The sequence below is a fragment of the Mixophyes fleayi genome, chromosome 10 (assembly GCF_038048845.1).
Source record: "Mixophyes fleayi isolate aMixFle1 chromosome 10, aMixFle1.hap1, whole genome shotgun sequence".
In the NCBI taxonomy this organism is placed as follows: Eukaryota; Metazoa; Chordata; class Amphibia; order Anura; family Limnodynastidae; genus Mixophyes; species Mixophyes fleayi.
The window spans coordinates 60570328-60598272 of NC_134411.1; the positions used below are offsets into that span (position 1 = coordinate 60570328).

General features: G+C 41.4%; 2 protein-coding genes across 3 annotated transcripts in view; one reads left to right on the forward strand and one right to left on the reverse strand.

Moving 5' to 3' along the window:
* SLC12A4 (solute carrier family 12 member 4) overlaps window positions 1-27945 on the reverse strand; it is a 1264335-nt gene that overhangs the window by 383917 nt on the left and 852473 nt on the right. The window lies entirely within an intron of this gene.
* EDC4 (enhancer of mRNA decapping 4) overlaps window positions 1-27945 on the forward strand; it is a 257782-nt gene that overhangs the window by 115229 nt on the left and 114608 nt on the right. The window contains exon 13 of the mRNA XM_075187439.1: window positions 11412-11503. Coding sequence (XP_075043540.1) covers window positions 11412-11503 — 92 coding nt within the window. The remainder of the gene's footprint in view (window positions 1-11411; window positions 11504-27945) is intronic.

The following is a 27945-nucleotide window of genomic DNA, read 5'->3' on the forward strand; positions in this document are numbered from 1 at the left end:
TGAAGGGATGGTTTGGGGCTTCTCCACCGGCCGCCCTTGTCAGTTATCTGGCCAGGTGTACAGGTTTTGAGCGCCCACCTGTCCAGGCCTTGTTGGGTACTCAAGTTTCAAGAATTGTTCCACCACTACTTAGGCAGGCCTTGTTGGTATGAAATGCGCTTCAGGGAGTGAGGGATACAGTTGGGATATACCCTGATACTCCGATCTGGGTTAATTTCGCCTTTCCTGAGTTGTATAAATTGCGGCAATTTCTCCGGTGGCGTGCAGCAGGGGTCACATCCATGTGTCAATTCTATTACAATGGTGTTCTTAAATCCTTTGGGCAACTGCGATCAGAATTTTCACTTCCTAACTGCCTATTCTTTACTTAATTGCAGCTCCGACATGCCCTGGAGTCCCAGTTTGGCAGAACTCTCATTACTTTTGACATGGCCCCTCTCCGTTCGCTTTTGGGACAGATGAGCACAACCAAGACCATCTCCATTCTTTATGCTAACGTCCTTTCCCTTCTTGCTCCTGACGACTTGGGTGGGCTGCGGACGAGGTGGATTTAGGCCCCTTAGATGACGACAACTGGAGTGCCATTTTTGACAGTGCCAGAGAGGCCACCTCCTGTATCCGGTTTAGGCAGGTGCAGTTACATATATTACACAGAGCATATTATTCCCCGCACAGGCTGAACCATATGGGTGTCAGAACTAACTCTATGTGCCCAAAGTGTTGAGAAACTCCTGCTGACTTCTGGCACTTACTTTGGTACTGTCCTTGTGGTTGGGGACTTTTGGACGGAGATGGTGGAGGGGATACGGGATATAGGCGTCAGGATCCCTGTGCTATTTCCAAAGACCTGTGTGTTTGTTATGGGAGTGGAATAACTATTGAGTAGGAACGCAACCGGATACGTCACCAACCTCCTTGTATTAGCTAAAGTGGTTATAGCTCGAAAGTGGATGGCCGGTGATGGGCCCAAATTTGTTGCCTGGGTGGTTTTGGTAAATGAGGCTGTGGGACATGAGCGGTTCACCTACTAGTCTAGAAACAATATGCCTAAGTACTTTAAAGTCTGGTCTCGTTGAAGTCTAGATTTGCAGTGAGATCACTAGCGGCAGATTTTGATCAATTTTGAGTACCCCGCCTCTTCTCTTTTTAGTGGATAACTGAATATTAGGGTTTGGGGCCATGGTGCTCGGTGGGGGTGGGAGGGGAAGCTATACCTGAGTGGGCCAATTGTTACATTGGGTTTTATTGGAACTGTGTGTTGCATATACGATTAATTATTTATATGTATTTCCGTGCAGAGTTATATATTCAAAAGAACTGGAACTGTTTGCCAAGTTAACCATGTTATGTTGTATTTTTATTGTTTGAAAAATGTAATAAAAATAATTGATTTAAAATTGGAGTTAATTTACTTTTACTTTTTAAAAACAAAAAGAAAGTAAGGAAATAGTGTATTCTGTTCATATGCAGGGCTGTCCTAATCTCGAGGTACATCTATTTCTGCATCAGAGTGTATTTGCACCTACCCTATAGCAGGTGCAAGAAATATGTTTTCTAAAAGGCGTGTTTATGCTGGATTCTGCAGGTCTGCATGAGCCGTATTAACCTGTACATTCCTTTTGGGTATTTTTCCTGTGTTTGCACACCCCATTCCTTCCCAGTCCTGCCTCTCCAGAAGCAGGCAGGCATAAGTGTCAGAATCAGTGTGCATAGGAGCTTTTGCCATGCACTCATTTTCTGGGCATGCTTAGAGCGATTTCATGTAATATATTCTACTCACATTGGCGTATGTCCCACTCTGCATTAGCCCTAAATCACTTCATCATAGGAAGGGCTGAAAAGAGTTTGATAGCATAACATGTGACCTAAATAGAAAATTAGCTATGAAGAAAAAGCAGTGTAAATGCTGTATATAGGGTACCTTACAAAACAGCATTGTTATCAAACATACTTCCAGCATTGGTCAGTGCTTCTGCAGTACACCAAATATGTCAGACTGAAAGGACATGTAGTAAAGTCCAACCAGCATACCTCCCACTGCGAGCTGCGATGCACTGTGTTATGACCTCTTTCTATCATAGCCAGCATTAACCTTTTCTTAAATTTGCGTTACAGTAGCTCATCTGTCGGATTCAACCAGATGAAATAGCCATGGGCTACCCACGTGTTTCATTGAGTCTCGGTTGCCCATGACCCTATTGCCAGATGTCCTTTCTTGGACACTTTTTGTTACCACTGTATACTGGGAACACCCCACAAGACCAGCCGTTTTAGATTTGTTCTGAACCAGTTTTCTAGCCAACACAATTTGTTCCTTGTCACAGTCGCTCAGATCCTTACACTTACCCATTATTCTTGCTTCCAGCACATCAACTTCAAGAACTGACTGTTCACTTGCTGCCTAATAAATTCCACCCCATGACAGGTGCCATTGTAGCGAGATAACAATGGTATTTTCTTGACTTGTCAGAGCTTTTAATGTTGTGGCTGATCGGTGTTGGACATGGTAAAGAATTTCATGCAGTAAAGTGGAAGGTGGAGGACTGTTGTAGTGCATGCATCGTCCTAGGGAAATGGATCAAATGTAAACCCTAGCCATAGTGTACATAGCTTAAATAAATTGACAAATGTCTTGACACACCTGAACTTCAAGCAAATAAAGGGGGCACTCAGTTGTGTTAAATGCCTTTGTGGCAGCAAGGAGAATAAAATTCTCCTGCTTTTATGCACTGAATTTTAACACATACCCTATATATAATGAGTTCTGCTGATTTTCTTAACATGATTGTGATTTTTGAAGGTTAATAATGTCAAATATTGCTTTGTCAAGCTGATCACCTTGTCCAGGAATTTTACACCTGTTGCCAGTTGAGAGATAGATGATAAATAGGTGGTGGAGCAGTACTGACAGGTGTTAGTATATGCAGTATTAATAATTTATGTGCATGGGTTTCATGAGTCAGTCTCTCTTTTATGAGAATAAGGGCTGTAACAGGGGTTCAGATATATCCTCCCAAACAGTCAAGGTGACCCAAAAATAGTAGACTATGGATTTATCGTGGACTGGCGTTACCTGCTGTGGATGTGAGGTGTGGGAACCCCCACAAAGAGGTATAGATTTTGCTGCCAGCACTGAGAGGGTCCCAGGTATGACTGGCAGGTTAGGTAGTTCAGAAGTGGAGGCAATGCCAGGAAATATGGGTACCACAGGAGAGGTGCACTTGATAGTTGTTGATACCAGGAATGCACAGGCTTATTGAATATACCCATATCTCGTAGGAAGATATTGCTAGGAACACTGTGGAAGATAACGATACTAGGAATTACACCGGATTTGTACACATACCAGGCATGCACTGGAAGATATTACCAGGAATACTCTGGAAGGTGTCAAGGAACAATATGTCAGGAGTCAAACAGACAATAGAGCTGACTCTCTCTTTGAACATGAATATCTGGAACACATTAACAGCCTAACATACTTCAGGGCAAGAGTCAGAGGCTGCTTATACTCAATGAACAAGGGACGTTAAATTGCAAGTGAACGCATGCTTAGTGTCATAGCAATCAGTTGGGGGAACAGAAAAGATGTTGCCAGAGCGCAGGACCACGACCTTCCCGTCATCTATGGCGAGTGAGGAGAGTGTGGTGGGCCTTGCTAGGAGTAGAAATGTTCACTGACCCCTGTGTTTTGGTTTTGGATCTGTATTTTTAAGAAAAATTGCTAAAATATGTTAAAATCACATAATTTTGCTCTTTTTTGTTCCTACATTATTATAACCCTCAATAACACTAATTTCCAGTCATTTCCAGTCAATTTTGACTACCTCACAGGTCACAATATTATTTTTATACACTTTCGGACAAAGACTGCAGCAAGCTGGCTGGATGCCAAGCGACAGAGCAACGATACAACACACGGCAGTTCATAACACATCTAGGCAACATTGCAGTGGCAGAAAAGAAAAGTGGTGCAAGATGGAATTGTCATTGGGACCTCCCACCCACCCATATGTTACAAAGCTTAGCAAATTCACACAGACACAGGAAGGGTAGCAAGTACAGTTTAACAAAGCAAGCACTTTAGTGACAAGAAGTGCCACTTTTTTGACTGAAGTGCTTGGTTTGTTTGGGCCCCCACAAAACAAGCTAACAATGGGCTTAAGGCAGCTAAGCCAACCGGTGGTAGTCACTTCAGCGACTACAGTAAATCCGACATCCGTTTGACCGATGGGAGAAGTGCGATTTTGAGCTGTCTTACCTGGAGGTGGGAACGACCGCTTGGAATGACTCTTGCCAACAATTCCGCCACATAAAAATGCCGGTGTGTGCAAATGACGTCCGGTTAAAGTGCGAACCAGACATTCTCGGTCTTAAGGTGGTCATTTAAAGAAAGGCCGCCTCTATAATGTTTACTGTACATTATACAGTCCCATCAGTCAAACCGATGTCGGTTTTACTGTAGTCATTAATTTGTACCCAACCCAAGCCAACAGTGCTGTTAATGAACTGTAAGTTTGCAACAAGGCTGGTTAGAGCAATGGCACAAACACACAGCAGTTTATATCGCATCTAGGAAACATTGCCAGGGCCACGCAGCAGTTTCAGGACAGAAAAATTATGCAAGATGGCATTGTCCTTGGCTGAAGTGCTTGGTTTGTTTGGGCCCCCAACAAATCAAGCTAAGAATGGGCTTAAGGCAGCTAAACTAACAGTGCTGTTAATGAACTCTACAGCGGCAAGATGATGATTTCATCTACAGCCTCATCCTCACCCTCATGAGTGTCTACATCATCCTCACACAATATTAATTCATCCCCGCAGGAATCCACCATTACAGAAGTCTCCGTAACATAAATGTATAAACAATAATCTAAACAAAAAAGCACATCTTTAATAAAGCTGAAACTTTACTGTAGAAAAACATAAAATTACCATGCCATTATAGCCAAAATTTTAATAAGCATTCCAACATCAGCTTCTCAACTAGCTCCCACCACCTGCAATCTACACTGTCGTCCTCCTCACACAATACTAGTTTATTCCCGCTGGAATCCACTATTACAGAAGTCTCTGTACTTTGATGTAATTGTTGGTAAAGGCCTTCCTCGTGGAATTTGTAGTTCATTTTGATAAACATCAGCTTTTCCTCATTTTGAGGCAGTAGCCTCCTACATCGGTCGCTGACAAGGTTGCCGTCTGTGCTGAAAACTCTTTCAGAGTACACACTGGAGGGTGGTCAGCTTAGGTATTGCAAAGCGAGTTTGTACATAGTTCTCTAAATTGCCTCTTTTTTTTTTTCTCCGAGTATGTAAAGGGACTATCTGACATGTCTATTTGTATGTTGTCATTAAAATAATTCTCCACCATTCTTTGGATGTTGATAATAGGATCAGGTGGAAATACGGCAGAAGTGCCACAATTTTTGGGCAATTCTTTTAGACCAGACCAAATGTCAAAATGTTGTACTGAGTTATCTGCATCACCACTGGGTCTCTTGGAAAAGCTTAGTTTTATCCTAGCAGCAGTAGCCTGAGAAACTGAAGGAGGGGACGCCGTCGTGTCACATACCACTTGGGGCAGTTGGAAAGAAAGAAGACATAACTCTTAAACATAGTCCTCAAAATATAGTGATCCGATTTCAAGATGTTAACTCTTGGATCCTGGCAAAGCGAATAAAGTACTTGATATACAAGTCCGACATACTTGGCTTAATTGCTTTGTTTCATCTCCTCCAATTTCTCAAGCTGCTTCTCCAAAATTCTAATTAAGGGAATCGCTTTGCTAAAACAAGCAGTGTCTGAACTCCCTTCACAGATGACTACTTCGAATCGTTTTAGCACCTTGCACAACATGGAAAGTATTCTCCACTGCACTGGACTTAAATATATTCCCTCTCCTTTCCCAGTGTCATGGCTTGTGGAGTAAGCGTGGATTGCTTTTTGCTGTTCGTCCATCCTCATATGCATATATAGTGTGGAATTCCACCTTGTTACCCCCTCTCGCTTCAGTTGGTGGCAAGGCAAAATAAATTGTTCTTGCAGCTGTTGCAATTTCCTACATGCTGTTGCAGAATGCTGAAAATGTCCCGAAATTTTTCGGGCCACAGACAGCATCTTCTGCACATCCCTGTCATTTTTCAAAAAGCTCTGTACCACCAAGTTAATTGTGTGAACAAAACAGGGAATGTGATGGATGTCACCTAACTGTAATGCTCTCACAATATTGGTGGCGTTATCAGAAATGACATATTCTGAGGAGAGTCCACCGGGATAAGCCATACTGCAATGACATCCCTTAGTTTTTTGAACAGGTTGTCAGCAGTATGTCTCTTAGTGAAGCCTGTGATACACAGAGTAGCCAGCCACTGAAAAATCTGGAATTGTTGGGTACATGCTGCTGCTGTTCCTGCTGCTGAATGCGATTCACTAACCCAGTGGGCTGTCAGTCATATAATCTTTAATTTGCCCAGTTACACTTGTCCAACTATTTGTGGTAAAGTGTACAATGGGTACAATTGCATTTTGTAGCCCAATAATTACATTTTATTGAACCCTTTGGTAGAAGTGAGGAATTGCTTTTCTAGTAAAAAGGTTTTATGATGCAATTTGGTAACGGGTGCACGGGACCTCAATTACCTTTCTAAAACCAGCTGCATTAATAGTGGATATTGGACACAGATCTAATACTAGCATAGTCGTCATGGCGTCTGTGATCCGCTTTGCAACTCAGTGACAGCTTTCATACTTGCTTTCTTTTGCAAAGGATTATTTAACAGTCAATTGTTGTTAACTACTAGCAGTCTTCTTGGTCTACTAATGGGTTGAAGATCCATCCCCAGCAGTAGCAGCAACAGCCGGACTAACGCTCAAGAATTATTCAGGGTAATCCTGGATAGCGGATAAGTTATCTAGCCTTAGCAACTTGAATGCGGGACTAACTCCGATCACAATCACTAATGAGGTTATTGATGAGGAAGGTGTTGCCAGTGTGACTTTACAAACTCTACAAATGGCTAGACAACTGTTGTCAGGATTGGGTAAAAATAATTCCACACATAAGAGGTGGATTTTTTAGTCTTATGCCCAGGCTTGACAATGGCCACCTTCTTATCACTGGCAAGAACTGCTTCCACTGGTGCAGGACTTACACAAACAACATCATCCTTACCAACATCCTCATTAGTGCCGTTGTCCGCTACACAAATATCCCCCCTCATCCTGTTGCAAATACAAAGTGCTATCCTACATTTGTGTATCACTGGCTGACAACCGGTTTGAAAAACTAAGGAATGCAACATGGCTTATCCCGCTTGGACTCTCCTGAGGATATGTCATTTGTGATCACGCCACCAATATTGAGTGTGCATTAAAGCAGTGAGAATTCCATCACATCACAATCAACTTGTTGGTACAGAGCTTTTAAAAACATGACATTAACATGCAGGAGCTGCTGTCTGTGTCTCTAAATAATTCGGGTTATTTTCGGCATTCTGCTACAGCATGTAGGAGATTGCAGCAACAGGAAGAAGATTATAATTTGAGGGGGAATGTACTTTAGTTCAGCACAGTGGAGAATACTTTCCGTGTTGTGCAAGGTGCTGAAACCACTCTTGGTAGTCACATGTGAAGTGAATTCAGACACTGTTAGCTTGAGTCAAGCGATTCCCCTAATTAGACTTTTGGAAAAGCAGCTAGAGAAATTGAAGAAGGAGATGAAACAAAGCAATTCCACTAACTATGTCAGACTTGTAGATCAAGCACTTTATTTGCTTCGCCAGGATCCAAGAGTTATCAACATCTTGAAATCGGATCACTACATTTTGGCAACTGTGCATGATCCTAGGTTTATGAGCTATGTCTCTTCTTTCTGTTCCAACTTACCCAGATTTCAAGAGATGCAATGAGTTCCTGGTCAGCAAGCTGACTGCTCAAGTGGTGCATGACACGACAATGTCTTCTCCCTCAGTTTCTTTGGCAACGGCTGCTAGGAGAAAACTTAGCTTCCCAAGACACCCAGTGGTGATGCAGATGAACATTTCAGAAAAACATTTTGATATTTTGTGTGGTCTAAAGGAATTGGCTAAAAATCATGAGAACTCTGCCATTAAAATGAACGAGTACCGCTATTACCGGCAATTACATCAAAGTACTGTTACGAGCCGCGGCGCTGTCCAGACGCCACGACTCTCTCACAGGACGTCATAGCGATGGCCGGGACGTCACTTCCGGGGGCCAGCCGATCGTTGCGGTTTGCTTTGCAGTTCAGTGCCGCTTCCCGGCACTACGGGGCAGCCGGGCGCGTGCGCAACAGTGCGGCAAGCCTGCAGGCTAAGCAATACATTTATGGGGACAGTCTGTGTGCAATTAGAGAGCTAGGCACTCATTTGTCCATTTCTGTATTTAAGGCAGGGAGGGCTTAGCCTCCCTGCCGGTTATAGCTTCCAGACTCCTGTTTGCTGCCTGCTGTTGGTGTGAAAACCTTTGGACTTTCGTTTACCGTGTATGATCCCTGCCTGTACCTTGCATTTGCCTTCTGCCTGTGCCCTTGACCTTCTGGCTTGAACTTTGGATACTGCTGATTTGCTCGTGACCCCGACCCTTGGCGTGTTTTCTGACTATTCTATCAAGCAAGTGACCCCTGACCTCTGCTAGTTCTCTGGATACGCTGTCTGCCATTACCAACTGTTCCTGGGTTCCCCACAGTCGGTACACATCACACGACCCTCCGTTTGTCTGCGGCCAAGTCTGTCCCCACCACTAGGGGCAACAGTGAACACCAGACTTTCGGAGCAGACTCCGGGTGTTGTTGTACTGGCTGGAGGGGTTCCTAACAAGTACAGGGACTTCTGTAATGGTGGGTTTCATTGGGGATGAATTAGTATTATGTGAGGATGATGTACACACTGATGAGAGTTAGGATGACCGTGTAGATTGCAGGTGCTGGGATCTAGCTGAGAGAAGGGAGCTGATGCTGGTATGCTTGTTAATATTTTGGGTAGAATGGCATGTTGGCAATTTTATGTTTTTATACAGTAAACAGTAAACTTTCACCATTATTATAGAGGTTTTTTTTCTTTATAAAGATGGGATTTTTTTGTTTTTTTTTAGTTTTTGTTTCTCTCTTTAAACCAGTATGCATTTGAACATAGGCTTTAGCAGATGACGTAGAGGGATTAGTATGATCATGACTGGTGCCAGCAGCTGCTTGGTGCTCCTGGTCTTCTGTGGACTAATGTGAATCCATATCGATAGCACAGAACAATGTGACTGGAGAGTGACAAGAACACTGCCACCCCTCCTGTTTCTGTGTGAGCTATTACACAGAGCAATGTGACTGGAGACTTTTAAGAACACTGCCACTCTATTCTTTCTGTTTCAGCAATGACAGTGAGCAAAGGCACTGACACTGTAGACTGGCAAGAACACTTTTACCTCTCCTGTTTTTGTGCGAGCTATGGCACAGTACAATGTCACTGGAGACTTTTAAGAACACTGCCACCCCTCCTCTTTTTCTTTCATTAATGACGCTGCCCAACTGCACTGGAGACTGCCAAGAACCCTGCTACCACTTCTGTGTCTCTCTGTGAAATAGCCCCGGATCTCTGTGGAGGGCGGTGCTTATAGAATCTAAAACTTGTGAGATCCGACGATGCAGCAATGATGTTTTGCCTTGTTTTTAGTTCCGAGGGCGCGCAAAAGAACCAAGCCGGCTCGGATCGGTAGTCAGATCTCCGATGTTCAGTTGGGCTCAGTTTTCGGGAAACCGAGCTTGAGCATCTCTCGTTAGGAGCAATGGCGGTATCGGCATTTTAAACAAGGCTAATAGAGGACCGATGCATTCGTCCTGTTTTTGTTTAATTTTTATTTTGTGCACTTCTTCATGAGAAATATGAATACTCCAGTGGTTTAAGTGTGAGAATGATGTGGTTTTGAGAATTAGAACACCTAGCGCTTTTTGTTCAACCTGCTCTCCCTCCTGCTACAGAAGCTTTCTCCTTGTTAGATTTACAGTGACATAACATGTGTAGTTGTCTAGGCTCCTGTATAAATGTTTTATTTTTTCTTCTAATTTTTTTTTTCTTTTAATTATGATATTTGGCACCCATGCAAACATAAGTTTAGATATCATTGACATTCAAGCTTTTATGTTATTTCATGTCATTGCATGCTTTCAACCTAATGGTCCTTTGAGCTATCTTAATTCAATAAGGAAAAAAAACCTGAAAGGCCCTGTCTACAATGTGGTCTACAAAAGATCACTACTTGTGCTGTTGTAGCATGCCTACTGTGTTAAAAAGTAAAATTATATGCATGTGGATCCAGAAGAACTAAATGTGGATGTAGTCCTCACATCCAAATGTGTTAAATGTATGATAATGTGCATTACTACTATGGCTGACTTTACATAATTCAGAACGTGAATGTGGAAGCACACTTTAGACAGTAAAGTCATACTAATCACAATAATGTGATTAGTGTAGATTCATTTGCTGTTGGGCAATGAAAAGATTGATAGCACATGCACCTACCAATGTCTGTAATAACTCTGTTGCTGGGCAGGGAGAAAAGAAAATGGAAGTACATGCTAACTGACAATTGCAAAGGAAGATTGTATATTGCATATACTGGGATTTGCCAAGCAAAGAGGTGACTAATAGATATATTCAGATAATGTGGCCTTTTCAGGTGTAGGGTATGAGTGTTTTCATTTAAAAAGAAATAAAAGATCCGTTATATTTGCTAAAAAAAAAAAAAATTTTCCTGTCCCCTCTTACAAGGCTAATCCACCAAAGGAGCACTCCTTATAGATAAATCAGTCAGCTTAATGATCTGCTCTCTTCACTATTTTCTCCCTCTTCTTTGTAAGTGCTTCCAGTTCTTCTTACTGGTGCTCTCAAATATCAGATTGCTGATGTATAGAAAGTAGCAGCATTGGAGAGAGTAGAACACTACTAAACAGTCTCACAAGGTACTGTCATGTGATTAGTGCGACCTTATAAATTTATCCCAAAAATGTAGTGCTCACGCATTTAGCAATACCAAATATGTATGCAACAGAGGTGCTCCTCTTTGTCTTTACCATAAAACATCTATTCATACATGTCAAGTGATAGGTTTGCTGAAAAGCTCAGATTCCAGGACTAGCATAAAACAGAAATTTCAGATTCTGGGATTGATATAAATCAGTAGTTTGGTTGAACTTTTAATAAATCTACTTGTCCCCCCACCCCCCTTTAACCAATGTGCATTTATATAAAATATACCCATTCATCTGTTAACCGTTTTAGAACACCATAATGTCTATTTTGATCTTTGTTCCATGTTAAAAGTTTAAGGAGGGTTCATTGTAATATTAATATCAATGGTTCTATGAGGTAAGTTGATGTAATGTAAACACATGTGTTTTAGGGCTTTGCAAGATGTGCAGATCAGGTTTAAACCTCACCAGAATCCGGAGTCAACTGTTCTCCTTACTTCAAAAGCAACACATGAGGATTTGGGTATGTTCTTTCTTACATATTTATTCAATAATAATTGTCAAACTGTGAGACTTGCCTTAGTAGGATTTTCAACTGTAAACAATGAATTTTAGATTGTTGCAGAAATTGGCAAACAAAATATTTTAATCATATATGCTGTAAATAATTTTTTCTAACCCAGAACAACAGTTACAAGGCATTGTCTCTAGTAAAGATTTTCTACTATACACATCATCTAATTTGACAGAAAAATAAACTATGTGAACTACAGAATCATAATTTGACTGATAATTAAAATGCTGCGAAGGAAGACTGCACTGTTTATATTGTACAAATAACTCAGTGGTGCTATGTGTAGAAAGGGAGTATATACTGTACAGACTGGGGCTTGAGGCAGTCCGTTAACATTTAGCTAGATGCCATTTTCAGTGTTTAATGTGATCTGTGCAAAGTGAGTTCTGTGTATAGTTGATGTTTTATCGGGAAATTGGTAGAATTATCCCAACATTTTACCTGGTTATTTTCCCTTCCCTGATCTCTGCTTCTGTGTAAGCCACTTTGCGCTTCCCATAAATATGTGCAAGAGCCACCAGGTCATGTTGCACTTCACTGCAAAGTGACTGAGGATTACTTGACTAATAGCTTGGAAGCTGCAGGTCTGTACAACTGTCCACGTTCTGCTAGAGAGAAAGTGAGCAAAGACTTCTTTGTAAGAGAAGGTGGAAGGAACATTGGAAAAAGGTGAGAATAGATATTTGCAGGAAGTTAATACTGCAGTTACTGCTGTGTATTAAGAGGGAGGGAGATTCTGGAACATTGTCAAATGGCCCTGTGCAACCAGTGGGAATGTGTACTTACCGGGAAACAATGTTTTCAGTGGAGACACTTGACTGCACTGGTTATTGCCTCATAAGCTCATTGCTGTGGCTACCCTATGAGATGAGTACGTTTTGGGACTAGTTTGTTGTAATACTGTGTCACAGCTTGGTCTATCATCAGTTGTTTTAGTAGTAGTAAAAAATTGTCAATCTGTTGATGGCAGAATCGTAAGAAAAACCAACCTTGAGTTTGGCTAAAAAACATTTGTCTAAGCGCCTATAAAAACATGTTAAATACAATAGAAAATAAATACCAGTATGCTATAGTTGAATTTGTTGCAATGCATTTGGGGATGCAAGATAATTAAGTCATTAGGACATACATTGTACCAAATATCTTGGAACCTCTTTCTCTGTGTGGTTTAACCAGTTTGTTAAAAATTTACAACTGTCCCAAATTATTTAATAAGGAATGAAGTACGTGGATCAAATACACTTAGCAGAGATTGCCTGGTCACTTTAAGTTTACAGTACTTAAAGCAAAAATAACATGCAGCAAACAAAATGCTTGCATACGTAAATCATGAAATTGAGCACTAGCCATCAATGACTTCAAAGTTACATTCAATGTGTGTGGACATGACTTTTTTTCGCCCAAGGCAGTAGCAAGTCATTTGTAATCTGCTCCTCAACCTTGAATCATTTGTTAGTGCGTATGAATGTGACATTAGCAACATTTTACCTATTATTTTCCTCTTGGAGAGATTAAGTTATGTGTGGCAGGATAATGAGGGTGGTGTGAGCAACAAGCTGCAACCCTTTCTAACACAACAATCCCATATGTGCACATTTTCAAGTTATATGTGTGCTCGAACAGGCAACAAAGATGAGCATGATTATGGTGCTCATAGTTGAGGCACATCACTCGGATTCTTGACCGGATTGAGGAATTTGGAGGCCAAGTCAACACTTTGAACTCGCTTTGTCTTGTTCCTCAAACCATTCTTGAACAATTTTTGCAGTGTGACAATGCACATTATCCTGCTAAAAGAAGCCACTATCATCAGGGAATAGCCTTACTATGAAGGGGTGTATTGATCAGCAACAATATTTAGGTAGGTGGGACGTGTCAAAGTAACATCCATGTTAATGCTGGGACCCAAGATTTCTCAGCTGAATATTGCGCAGTGCATCAAACTGATTCTGCCGTCTTGCATTCTTCACATAGTGCATCCTGGTGCTATCTCTTCCCCAGGTAAATGACGCATACGCGCTCGGCCGTCCACATGATGTAAAATAGAACGTGATTCATAAGACCAGTCCACCTTCTTCCATTGCTTCATGGTCAAGTGATGGAGTTCATGTGCCCTTTGTTGGTGCTTTCGGTGGTGAACATGAGTCAGCATGGGCACTCTGACCAGTCTGCAGCTATGCAGACCCATACACAGCAAGCTTCGATGCACTGTGTGTGTAATGACACCTTTCTATCGTAGTCGGCATTAACTTTTTTTGCAATTTGTGCTACAGTAGCTCTTCTGTAGGATTTTACCAGACAGACTAGTCTTCGCTAATCATGCGCATCAATTAGGATTGGGCGCTTTTTACTTGGTCACCAGTTCACTGGCTGTCCTTCCTTGAACCACTTTTTGTAGGTACTAACCATTGCATACCAGGAATACCCCACAAGACCTGCTGTTTTGGAGATTCTCTTAGCTAGTCATCTAGCCATCACAATTTGTCCCTTGTCAAAGTCGCTGAGATCCTAATGTTTGCCCATTTTTCCTGCCTCCAACGTATCGACTTCAAGAACTTGACTGCTCACTAGTTGCCTAATATATCCCACCTCTTGACAGGTGCTATTGTAGCAAGATACATATTGTAATAGTGGATGAGGTAGAAAAAAAAGATACCAGTCCTTCAAGTTCAACCTATTTTGGGTCTCCTACAATCCCTATCTCATATTTGAAATTGCTCCAGATGAAGCAGCCACCAATCTTTTTCAATCGGGAAATATCCCTCCTGACCCAATATTGCAGTCTTATTTCTCTGTGGATCCACTGCTATCCTTCATTTTAATTGCCAGTTGTAACCCTCGCTACACTTTTCCACTAAAAATTTGTCTGTAAATCCTGTCAAATTCTGCTCCCGCCTGTTCTGCAACATCGCCTTAGGATGTTGCTTTATCTCGGCAACGCCTGTCTCATGATCTATATTGGATATGGTATTGTGTTAGCCTTGCAGTACCTCTCACCAGAGGTGCTGATATTGTACCCTCTTCTCTCCCTAGCACGGGATAATATTCTGCTTCTGTTAATTGCTGCACCTATTACCTGCCTATTTATGCCTGCCTCCTACAGCTCACCTTTGCTGGTCTTAATGTTGTTGTGTTGCTGCTTTTACTACTGCTCTTGTTCCCTTGCACTACTGCAAGCTGCTAACCCATTCCTGTTCCTGGTTTAATCTCACTCAACCAGTTCACCTGTACCAGCCGTATTCTTTGTTATTTTACCTGCTTTCAGACTCACCCAGACATCCATTGTTTAGTCTCAGCAATATCTGGTTTGTACCTTTTCCTGCACTATTCTGTTTGTTATATTTGCTATATTGTTATATTTTCACCATACTCTGGGCTCCATATTTGTCATTTCCAGCTTTTAGCACAGACGTGTGACAAACTCTATCTTGAATATACTAATTGAATCTGTCATCACAACCTTCCCTGATGGGGAATTTCATATCCCGACTGCCCTTACTGTAAAGAATACTTTCCTTTTCTGGTTGTGAAACTTTTCTTTCCTCTAACATTAGGGGGTGACAGTGTATCCTGTGTACAGTCCTTGGGGTAAAAAGTTCCCATGAAATTTCTCTGTATTGAGCCTTATTGTATTTGTACATATTAATCATGCCCCCTCTTAGACGCTTTTTTTCTAAAGTAAACTTGCCTAAACTGGCTAACCTATTCTCATAACCTAATGACTCCATACCCTTTATAAATTTGTTGCCCTTCTATGAACTCTTTCTGGTTACAAATCGTATTTTTTTTTATAGAGTGGTGCCCAGAACTGTACTCCGTATTGAAGTTGAGGTCTTACCAATGATTTATATAGTGGCAGAATTGCACCTTCTTCCCTTGCATCTATGCCTCTTTTTATGCATGACAATACTTTTATTGACCCTTGCAACTGCTTCTTGACATTGAGCACTATTGTGAAGTCTGCTCTCTGAGCACTCCCAAATCTTTTGTCATTAAACATTCCCCTGAGTTTATCATATATAATTTTTGATCCCTAAATGCATAACCTTACATTTATCTATGTTAAATTTTATCTTCCATTTGGTAGCCCAATCCTGAAGTGTATTTAAGACCCTCTGTAGAGAAACTACAGCTCTGATATTATTACCTTACAAAGTTTAGTGTCATGTGCAAAAATGTAATCTTTGCTTTCAAATGATCACCAAGGTCATTAATAAATATATTAAAAAGGAGTGGCCCTAGCACTGAACTTTGAGGTACACACTTAAAACTTTTGACCAATTAAAAATGTTCCGTTTATCATAACTGTTTCATTTTCTCCAACCAGTTTTCGACCCAAGTACAAATGTTGTTTTCTTAGACCCAGTTCCCTTATTTTGTAAACCTACCTCGTGTGGCACTGTATTAAAGGCCTTTTCAAAATCTAAGTAGACCATATCTACTGTACTACCATGGTCTAAGTTCACACTATCTTTCTCGTAGAAACTAATTAGATTAGTTCGACATGACCTATCCCTCACTAATCCATGCTGGTTCCCACTAATAATCTCATTGTTCACCAAGTAATCCTGAATACTATCCATTACTATACCTTCTAGTCCTGAGGGGCTACCAACAGTTCATGTTTTCAGGATTTTTTTAGTCATGCAAAGGTGAGTTAATATATTTGGCTGGGTCAGTAATTTCCCCACAGCTCTTTCTACAGACAGAAATCCAGAAAACATCACCTATTGGTATCCCTTGACACCTCTGTTCTAGTAGTTTCCCCACTATTGATGTCAGGTTTACAGGTCTATGATATCCTGGTTGTGATCTTAATCCCTTTTTAAACAATGGCACTATATCTGCTTTTCACCATTCCCTTGGTACTCAGTCTAATGAAATTGAGTATATGAAAATTAAGTTTGTTTGCTCCCTAAGAACCCTTGGGTGTATGCCATCTGGACCTGAAGCTTTATTTATCTTAATTTCATTTAGTCGTCTTTGGACTTCTTCCTTTATCAGCCAAGTATTTATTAATGGCACAGTTCATTTCCATTTTTATGTATTATTCCTATTGTTCCTCTCTAGTAAATACTGAAGAAAAGAAAGCTTAATATCTCAGCTTTTTACTTATTATCGTTAATCCACCCATCTCTCTTCTTATGGATCCTATATTGTCTTTTTTAATCCTTTTGCCATTTATATGCTTAAAAACTTTTTAGGGTTTGCAACTTGTTTTTCATTTTTTAATATAGCCATTCTAATTTTCTTTTTGCTTGATTTATTACATTACTTGTAGATATGGAAGAACGCCTCAGTTCCTTCAGACCTAATTTAAATGCATGCTTCTTCCTTTTCATTTGTTACCTTAACTTTTTTTTAGACACATTTGTTTAGACTTTATTCATTTACATTTGTTTCCCATAGGAATAAACTTATGAACGTATCCATTTATGTTTCCAATGTTAGGGTAATTTTACCTCTCCTTTATCAAGTCCCTTCAGATATCAGGGAGATAAGATGCTGGTTAACCAGGAGATCAGTAATCAAGACACAGACATGCCAATGTCTAGATAGAACTGAGCTGTGCTCGTTTATTAGTGGCATACATTTATACATGAAAAAGCGTTTGATCTGGTTATAGAAGAGAAACACATGATTAATATTTTCCTCAGTAAATATAAATCTTCTGACATAGCTAGTTAGTTCTCTTCATGTCACTTTTATGGGTCCTTATCAACTTTCACTGGAGCCAGTACTCCCAATGTCCTCATCCATTATCCCCTGTCCTAGGGGTCTTTGAGATAGTTCAAGGCTGGAGCTGGTGATTACACTGAATATATTTTTAAGGCAAATGCCAAGATTTTTAACTCCTTCACATATCATTATTACCATCATCATTGAGGACCTAGAAATGCTCTCACACCAACAACATTTTTAAGGATTGTCCTCCTTTTCTTCTGTATGTATGGAAGCAGTCTCATCCAACTCTATATATTCTGAACTGCCTTCCACAGTATCTTCATCCAATCTGGCAAATCTGTTGGGATTGCTCAGCTCAAATTTGGCTTGCCTCTTCCTCTCTCTGCTAACCCTTGTAATTCTTACACAGCTGCCTACCTGTGCATCCTCCGCTGTCTCTGCTCCACTTGGCTCTACTAATGCCTCAATGGTGAGCTGTAAACTATGCTCCAGATTGGCAGTCACCCTCGATGTTGCAATGGTCTTCCTTAGATCAGTTACCTGGGCTTCCAAGGAGACCAATTGCTCACATTTCTCTCAAAGGTATATACCTTGGAACAGTTGTTACAAGTGTGCATACGTAGGACAAGTTATGCATTGAGTGAGATCTTCAATCCTGCTACCACTCATCTTATTTTGACTAACTTAACTTCTTATAATCTACATTGGACTTGAAACTACTAGCCTTTGTTAGCCCCTTACAAGATGGAACCCCTTCCTGCATTAAACTCCTTACTGGATATAACTCCACAAAATGCACTTGACATCAAAGTGCAGCTGAATTTTCAAACTCAATGAAATTGCTTACCACCTCATGTTAAATAGAGCTTGCTGTACTCAGCTGTATCACCTATTGCAATTTAATCACACCCACTAGCTCTAACAGGGGAAAGAAAATAAACAAAAAGACAATTTATTAAACACAGAGAAAAATGAATCCCCTTCAATAAGCATTCACATTAATTCCTCAATGTATCTCACTCACTCTTTCAACACAACACTCCATACTGGATATTACTCCAGTTATTCATTCCACTTGTCATTGGCTTTAATGTTGTGGCCAGGGGCAGATTGGGAACTAAAAGTGGCCCTGGAAAAAATAATGGAAGTAGCCTCCTGTAAGCGGGACCAAATCAACTGTAGACAGGGCCGACACAAAAGGAGGCGGGATTAGTACAAAGTTGACTATGCCACCAGAGGGCTGTAAAGTGCTAGACTACTCATTACATACCACCCTTTCCCCAATATTGCCGCCCATGGGACAAACATGTCCCCGGGCGAGACAGAGCCCTAAATCAGGACAATCCCACTGATATCGGGACAGTTGGAACGTATGACTATTGGTTCCCCACATAATGGCAGCCTCCTCTGTGTACGAGTGATGGGTACAGTTTGACTAATACATAGAAAGTAGGACAAAATAAGCAGCTATATTTATCTGTAGTAAACCGGTAACAATATATACATATTTGTGTTTATTTAATAACATGGTGCAGAGGAACTGCCAATATAGAAAAATACAGATCACAGACTGTACTGCTCTCACCTACCTGTTCTTGTTGCTTTCCCTACCTGTGGTTGCTGGTGTCTATTGCTCAGTTGCCGCTTCTCTGGATCCTAGAATGCTGGGGGCCCTATTTGTGAAAATAAAATGGGTACATTAAATTTAGAAAACGCAAATCAAAAGCCATATTTAATAATTAGGACTTTCTCCAGTCCCAACATTAAAATACTAGTATTCACATTTAATAAATAAACCAGTTTCCTCCCTCCAAACAGCCCCAGCAATAAATAGTATTTACATTTAATAAACATAACCATTTCCCACAACCACCCTGGCATTCATATTCACTTATTATCACATTCATTGCCACAAGCCTCCTTGTGAAAACACACACACATTCATTGCCACAAGCCCCCTTGTCAAAACACATACACATACATTGCCACAAGCCCCCTTGTCAAAACACTGTTATGCATGTTTTGTTGCTATCCAATAACGATTGTCGAATCTCTATTTGTGTTTCCAACGCACAAATATTTATTCTCAAATAGCAGAAATATTCAAGCGAAATAATAATAAGTACAGCCGTTACTTATCACAGGCGCTCTGGATCCAGTGAACAGTCATTCAGGTCTGAAGTCTGTGGTCAAGATGACTGAACACTAGATGAAAAGCTCCTGCTTATATGCAGACATAAATACAGTAAAACAATGCAGATGGGTGTGGCTTGCTTCTATTGGTCCAGGCTTCAGGAAGGTCCAGGGGGTTGCAGATCATAGGCTAGTTCAAACTAAAGAATCCAAAGGTGGGGGTCATCTCTCCAGGGGATGTGCTCCGTCGTTCCCGCCAAGACTTCAGTTCCAACTAGTCTATTAGCATTTTATAGTCAACATCATATTAAAGGTTTATTCCCGAACATCAATAACTAGAGTATGCAATGTGCGATCTCTTAACCGAATGAACCGGACAGCTGCTGATGTAAAGGGGATTAATATGATACCAAACATGATGCGTTTCCTTTAACCTGTACCATATGTATTACTAATATGCATATAACTTATAATATTACACATAAACACTACTATATTTCGACATAAATAACTGTGTTGCGACTATAATTAATGTGTACTATTTACAAAGATGCGTATTGGTGCGAATGTGTGTAAATGTGTAAAAACTGCTATTGCCACGTGTTGTGGCTGTGTACGCACTTCCACGCTGTAGCGTGCAATACGCATCTTTTCAGACAAAGACAACCAAATCTGCTCGATATTAATTGAAATGACTTTATCCAATTTGCTGACTTCGACAACACACACACACATTCATTGCCACAAGCCCCCTTGTCAAAACACACATTCATTGCCACAAGCCCCCTTGTCAAAACACACACTCATTGCCACAAGCCCCCTTTTCAAAACACACATTCATTGCCACAAGCCCCGTTGTCAAAACACATACACACATTCATTGCCACAAGCCCCCTTGTCAAAACACACACACACACATTGCCACAAGCTCCCTTGTCAAAACACACACACATTCATTGCCACAAGCCCACTTGTCAAAACACAAACACACGCACATTGCCACAAGCCCCCTTGTCAAAACACACACACATTGATTGCCACAAGCCCCCTTGTCAAAACACACACACATTCATTGCCACAAGCCCCCTTGTCGAAACACACACATTCATTGCCACAAGCCCCCTTGTCAAAACACACACGCGCATCGCCACAAGCCCCCTTGTCAAAACACACATACGCACATCGCCACAAGCCCCCTTGTCAAAACACACACACATTCATTGCTACAAGCCCCCTTGTCAAAACACACACACACATTGATTGCCACAAGCCCCCTTGTCAAAACACACACACACATTGATTGCCACAAGCCCCCTTGTCAAAACACGAGCATTGCCACAAGCCCCCTTGTCAAAACACGAGCATTGCCACAAGCCCCCTTGTCAAAACACGAGCATTGCCACAGGCCCCCTTGTTAAAACACGAGCATTGCCACAGGCCCCCTTGTTAAAACACGAGCATTGCCACAGGCCCCCTTGTCAAAACACGAGCATTGCCACAGGACCCCTTGTCAAAACACGAGCATTGCCACAGGCCCCCTTGTCAAAACACGAGCATTGCCACAGGCCCCCTTGTCAAAACACGAGCATTGCCACAGGCCCCCTTGTCAAAACACGAGCATTGCCACAAGCCCCCTTGTCAAAACACGAGCATTGCCACAAGCCCCCTTGTCAAAACACGAGCATTGCCACAAGCCCCCTTGTCAAAACACGAGCATTGCCACAAGCCCCCTTGTCAAAACACGAGCATTGCCACAGGCCCCCTTGTCAAAACACGAGCATTGCCACAGGCCCCCTTGTCAAAACACGAGCATTGCCACAGGCCCCCTTGTCAAAACACGAGCATTGCCACAGGCCCCCTTGTCAAAACACGAGCATTGCCACAGGCCCCTTTGTCAAAACCCCCAACACACGCACGCATTGCCACAAGCCCCCTTGTCAAAACACCCACCACACGCACGCATTGCCACAAGCCCCCTTGTCAAAACACCCACCACACGCACGCATTGCCACAAGCCCCCTTGTCAAAACACCCACCACACACACGCATTGCCACAAGTCCCCCTGTCAAAACACACACACGCATTGCCACAAGCCCCCCTGTCAAAACACACACACGCATTGCCACAAGCCCCCCTGTCAAAACACACACACGCATTGCCACAAGCCCCCCTGTCAAAACACACACACGCATTGCCACAAGCCCCCCTGTCAAAACACACACACGCATTGCCACAAGCCCCCCTGTCAAAACACACACACGCATTGCCGCAAGCCCCCCTGTCAAAACACATACATGCATTTTCACAAGCCCCCTTGTCTAAACACCCACCGCGCACACGCATTGCCGCAAGCCCCCCTGTCAAAACACACACGCATTGCCACAAGTGCCCCTGTCAAAACACACACACACACACATCAGTAACATCAGCCCCTCCCCCTCACACTTACCTTACAGCCGCTTCCAGATGCACTTCTTCTCTGCTCACAATGGGAAGGCAGTCCTCACATGGTGCACATCCTATGTGATATCCATGTCCAATCGGATAGGCTCCACTCATAAGGGCAGGGAGGGATGGGTCCGCAGCTAGTAGAAGGTATGTGGCTGATATATTCAGGGCCTGCTTAAGGGTTCTGGCCGCCCTAGGCTAATACAGCCGCAGCGCCCTAACCCCACCTCCCCCTCCCCCGAATACATATGTGTATAGGAACACTCCTGAATATGAATGTTCAGTTGTATTCTCAGGCATACAAATTTAGACAGATTGTGCCATTGTATCTCACCTGTTCTTGCTCTTCTCTCTTGCAACTTTGTTATCCTCACGCTGGCTTCTGGAAAGTTGTCGTCCTGTTTTGAAAATTCAAAAATGTATTATAATGCAAAATGTTAACAAACCCTGAATGATTAGGCCCTTTAGTTAAAACAAAACACTAAAAGTACCTCATTGTACAGGCATATATAAGCAACATCTGAATATTTGTGGTCAATCAAATACAAACCTCTACCAGCCCCATCTCACTAATATTTAGTATTCTAGTGATTGCTGAGACCACAGAGAGCATCCACGTGACCACCACACAATCATGAGGTTATGCCCCCCAAAGCTGCTCTGTTTTTTAAATACCTCCTGCAGCCATTTTCCTTAACCCCTGCTGCAGCCATTATCTTTAACCCCCCCTGCAGCCATCTTCCTTGCCTCCCACCCTGCATCCATCCCCCCTGCAGCTATTTTCCTTACCTCCACTCTGTAGCTATCCCCCCCGTCACATCAAAACTCCCCCAGTTACATATATCAGCCCCCCTCCTCTGCCCTTCTTCACACATATCAACCTCTCCCTCCCTATAGATTTTCATGGCAGCCCCCCCCCTCCCACTCTATAGATTTGTATGACAGTCCCCCCTCTCCCTCCCTGTACATATGCATGGAAGTCCCCCCCCCTTTCCCTCCTTATAGATATGCATGGAAGTCTCCCCCCCTTTCCCTCCCTATAGATATGCATGGAAGTCCCCCCCCCCCTTTCCCTCCTTATAGATATGCATGGAAGTCCCCCCCCCCTTTCCCTCCTTATAGATATGCATGGAAGTCCCCCCCCCTTTCCCTCCTTATAGATATGCATGGAAGTCTCCCCCCCTTTCCCTCCCTATAGATATGCATGGAAGTCTCCCCCCCTTTCCCTCCCTATAGATATGCATGGAAGTCTCCCCCCCCCCTTTCCCTCCCTATAGATATGCATGGCAGTCTCCCCCCTCTCCCTCCCTATAGATATACATGGCAGTCCCCCCCTCCCTATAGATATACATGGCAGTCGTCGTCGTCCCCTAAAGATATACATGGCAGTCGTCGTCCCCCCCTATAGATATACATGGCAGTCCCCACCTTTCCCTCCCTATAGATATGCATGGCAGTCCCCCCCTTTCCCTCCCTATAGATATGCATGGCAGTCCCCCCCCCCCCTTTCCCTCCCTATAGATATGCATGGCAGTCCCCCCCCTTTCCCTCCCTATAGATATGCATGGCAGTCCTCCCCCCCCTTCCCTCCCTATAGATATATATGGCAGTCCCTCCCCCCCCCCCTCTTCCTCCCTATAGATATACATGGCAGTCCCCCCATTCACTTACCTGTAGTTGTGCTGGCCAGCGTCGCTCCTCAGATCAGCAGACAGGAAGTAAAGACTTCCTGCTTCCTGTCTGCTGCACAGCAACAGGCAGCCTAGCGACTGACCACCAATGCTTTTGATCGTCGCCACCTCCACCTCCCCGCGGGGAACCCCCGCGGCGACCCACACCCCCCGAAAAAGAAAATGAATGAAAAAAAAATAAAAAAATATCCGCAGCGCCACGCCCCCCGGGACCCAGCGTCCCAGGCTGCAGCCTGATCAGGCCCTGGCTGTATTGTACGTTTGTCAGACCATATATAATGATCCCGTAGCTCTAAGGGTGCCATTCAGTTCCAGACAATGTCTCGTAGGTCCTTGCGTGATGAGACTCTGTGGGATGTTCAATACTAACTCTGTGGGATGTTCAATACTTAAATTGTCGCTAAGTTTTGCTGAAACCTCTCATCATCTGGAAATGTGTGCAGCGACACATCACACAAGACTCCTATAGAGCATTGTCCTGAAATGAATATCCCCATTAAAATTAAATTTTTAGTTTTTCTAATCAAGTAATTAAGGTAAATGAATCAATTTGCACTTTATATGGATTTTTGAGTATTGAATTTACTAGATGGATTTTCCTTATTGTGAGCGGTTTTATTAGCAGTGCTATACTGGTGTTTGTGATTTTATAACTCATACTTAGTAATTATGTATTGTGTGTTCAACCACACCCTTTCTGTTTTTTTATATTGTTGTTTGTTATGCAAACATTTTAAAATAGATTCCAATGAGAACCAAAACATTGAATAATTAATTTTGTTTTTGCAAGTAAAAAGCAGGTGAAATGTATGGAATATTATGGGAAATTACAAAATAATGCTGAGAATCCACATACCAAAAGTATTTTGAAAGGTTACTAGAATACCATTATTGCAGGACAGCTCCCAAAGTTGGGGACTGTTACAGATTGCAATAATTTCTCAACTGATTAATGCAGTAATTACATTAAATTACTTATAATGTCTTTGTTCTCAAATATAAATAGAAATTAATAAACCTGTAGAAATACTTAAATAAGACTTCAGTATATACACAAGAAAAATGAACAGCATCAAACAATAATTGAGCTATGCAGGACAACATACCGGGCGTAATTTGTTAAGGAGCTTAACTGCCAATACATGCTTTTTTGCGTAAAACCAAGCCATACACTATAGAACACAGCAACTGCCAATTTAATATTCGACCACAAGGGAGGCTTACTACATCTTATAATTTCACGGCCAGAATGAGGAGGGGAATGGGCATGTGCGCGTAGTCAATTTACAGTAGCAGTGTGCCAAACTGAAGCACATGCAGCAGCATCGTCCTATTCAAGCTTTCTCAAAAGTACGTGTTTATCAATCCTATCACTTGCACCAGCTACAGGTCTGGTGTAAGTGCCGATTACTAGTGATGACTAATGGGTATGCATGCTAGGCATATGCTTGAAATCAGGAGTGACTGTAAAAATGCATTTTATGTACAGTAGACAATAGTATCATGACAAATGTTTTTTATAGGATTTTATATTCCACATATGTATTGGATGTATCCTGCAGTGTATTGCCACATTACAACCAAGAAATTGTTTAGCAGTGACCTACTATTGGAAACCTTGACTGAGATTGGGCACCGTACACCCATAATGAAAATATGTCCAGTACTTGCAGAAAGTCCTGATTCTGAGCAAACCTCCCTGCCTCACTAAAGAGACTGTTAAACATAACCCTGAATTATTTCATTTAAAGTTCCAAAGACCACAGGAAAATTGAAAATCGCATCACAGAAAATAAAATAAAATCACACCTGGAAACAAGAAAAAATTTAATTCAATTGTTTCCTTACAAAAAAAAGGCAAGTACACTGCAAGGGAGGTATATAATGAAAAACAGATCACAAAGTTATGGACAGTAGTAATAAAGTAAAGCTCTTTAATTTCTAATATTTTGGAGATAAAGAATGAGGCATTTTCTAACAAATCTTTTAATACATCCCCGTTCAATTCAAGTTTACATTGATCTTTTCCAATGTATATAATAGTAGTATTTAAATTTACATCCCCTTCCAATGCATCATGGTTTTACCTCACTCACTTTTACGCAACTTTTTTTCATTAAAGTATTCCTAAACAAAACTCGCTTAAGTACTTTCATGCACATATAGTAGGCAGGTAATGGTCTACAGCTGTTTTAATTAAGTATCTTAACCCAATCATTCTTCTAAAATTATACCAAATTTTAGGTATACTTTTTACAAATTGTAATAAAATTTGAAAACAATTGCAAGTCTGTATGGAGGAATCGAATCTGTGTGTCTGAATATATTTTTCTCAGCTCATCTTAATATGCAGTTAAGAATAACCTATGTGTGGCTGGATCACAAAGAAATAGATTATTGTATATATTTATATCAGTTAGGGGCCCAGCTGCATATCTTTGCAAATGTACTGATTTTTGATACTGTATTGTTTTTTTCTATTGGAAATGTATTTATTTCTGATGTGGTAGCCATATGTTGGAGGGAATGTGTTTTTGTAAGAAAAGAAGAGAGGAAATCCTTACATTGTGAGTGACCCAGACCTCTTTTAGTCTGAATGCACAACAGGGTGTACCTTTATCTTGTCTTGTTAAAAAAAATTAAAAAAAATTAGTTTAGGAAATCACAGATTGATGTGTCCTTTGTTAAAGTTTAAAATTGCGTTAGCTCATGTTTAGAGAATATTACAGCCTGATGCTAAAAATCTGATGTAATATCTCAGACTTTGTGGTGCCAGGGGTCTGGGTTACCCCCTACCAACATGTGTGTCTGAATTTGTATAAAGAGAGCCCTGTTTGACCATGTTATGTTGTTATTATTCCATCTGGAATTTCTGGATGATCACTAGTAGTATCTCTCGACTAGCGTGTAAAGTTCCTTATCAGGACTCTTGAGCAATAAAACATCACAGCTTGAAGATTCTGCCTGAACCCTATTGCCTGCTATATCCTGTGACCAACAGATAAGAGCTTACACCCTAATCCGTTCCCCGACTGTCTGGTGTTGAACCCAGTGTCTCTGTGTCAACACTCTGGCAGCTACCGAGCAGTCCTAATCCATAATAAGAGGTATCAGGCAACCCACAGCAAAGAGCTGCTGTAGAAGCTATACCAGCTACCCAGAAGTAAGTGGTTCTAGGCGCTGAAAAGGAGCCTGGTGGTGGCAGCAAGTTTCTCCTACAACTACTGCACAGTTGGCATTTGCAATTGGCGAGTGTTTGGTGGTGACAAGATGACCCCAGTAGGAATGGTCACTAACAGTTACTAATGGTGACAAAGAAACCCAGATAAACTGTGCAGGAAGAACCATCCCTCCATACCTTCCTCTCCCTACAGACTGGGTGCGAAGTAAGCCCATCTGGTCACACTATGTTTTTAGTAATTTTGTAATGTCAATTCTTCCAAAATAATCTCACAAGTTTGGATAGATCATAGCTTAGTTTTACCTTATTACAGCAGATTTCGTTACAGCAAAATGCTGGAGACATAATGAAAAACTAATACAAATACCTGAAGTTAAATCTAAAATATAAAATTACCGTTTTAGAATTATTTATAAAAAAATTCTGAAGATATTAAAACCGCAAATAATTGGTTAACACATAAAGCTTTGGAAGGCAATTATTTAGCTCCTAATAGAAAAATTCCAGTTGAAAATAGCACAAATCTAGAAAATTATCTAAAATTCGTAAGACCATAAAATAAAAAGTTCTAAAGTTTTACAAGAAAAATTGTAATTGATCTCCAACAACCTTAATTTACGCTAGAATCTCATACTAATTTAAAAAATATTCTGTTTGGGAAAATAAAGCTCTCGCAATACTAGCACATCAAATAGGGAGTGGAGATATATTTTCCTTGGAGAATGCTCAAAGTAGAATAGAAAAAGTTATTAAATCGGTAAATCCTCAGGACCAAGTGGATTACATGTTTATATAATCTATAGTGATATCTTGCCATAGCTCTATAATCCGCAAACCAAATCCTATATTGTACAAATTACAGACCAATAACTCTACTTATTAACAAAATAAAATATTGGCATACATTTTAAGAATCTGCTTGCAAAAATGTTCTCTTTCTCATAAATATTCAAATTTGTTTTATACATATTAGACAAAATGGTCATAATATAAAATGTCTATATCACTTAATTCTAAAGCAGGCCTGTCCAACCTGCGGCCTTCCAGGTGTTGTGAAACTACAAGTCCCAGCATGCCCTTCCATCTATCAACGGGTTGTTTACTGGCAAAGCATGCTGGGGCTTGTAGTTTCACAACACCTGGAGGGCCGCAGGTTGGACAGGCCTGTTCTAAAGTAAGACATCCAAAGGAATTCGATACAATTGAGTGCCCTTACTTAGAATATGTATTTGAACATTTCAGTCTAGATTAG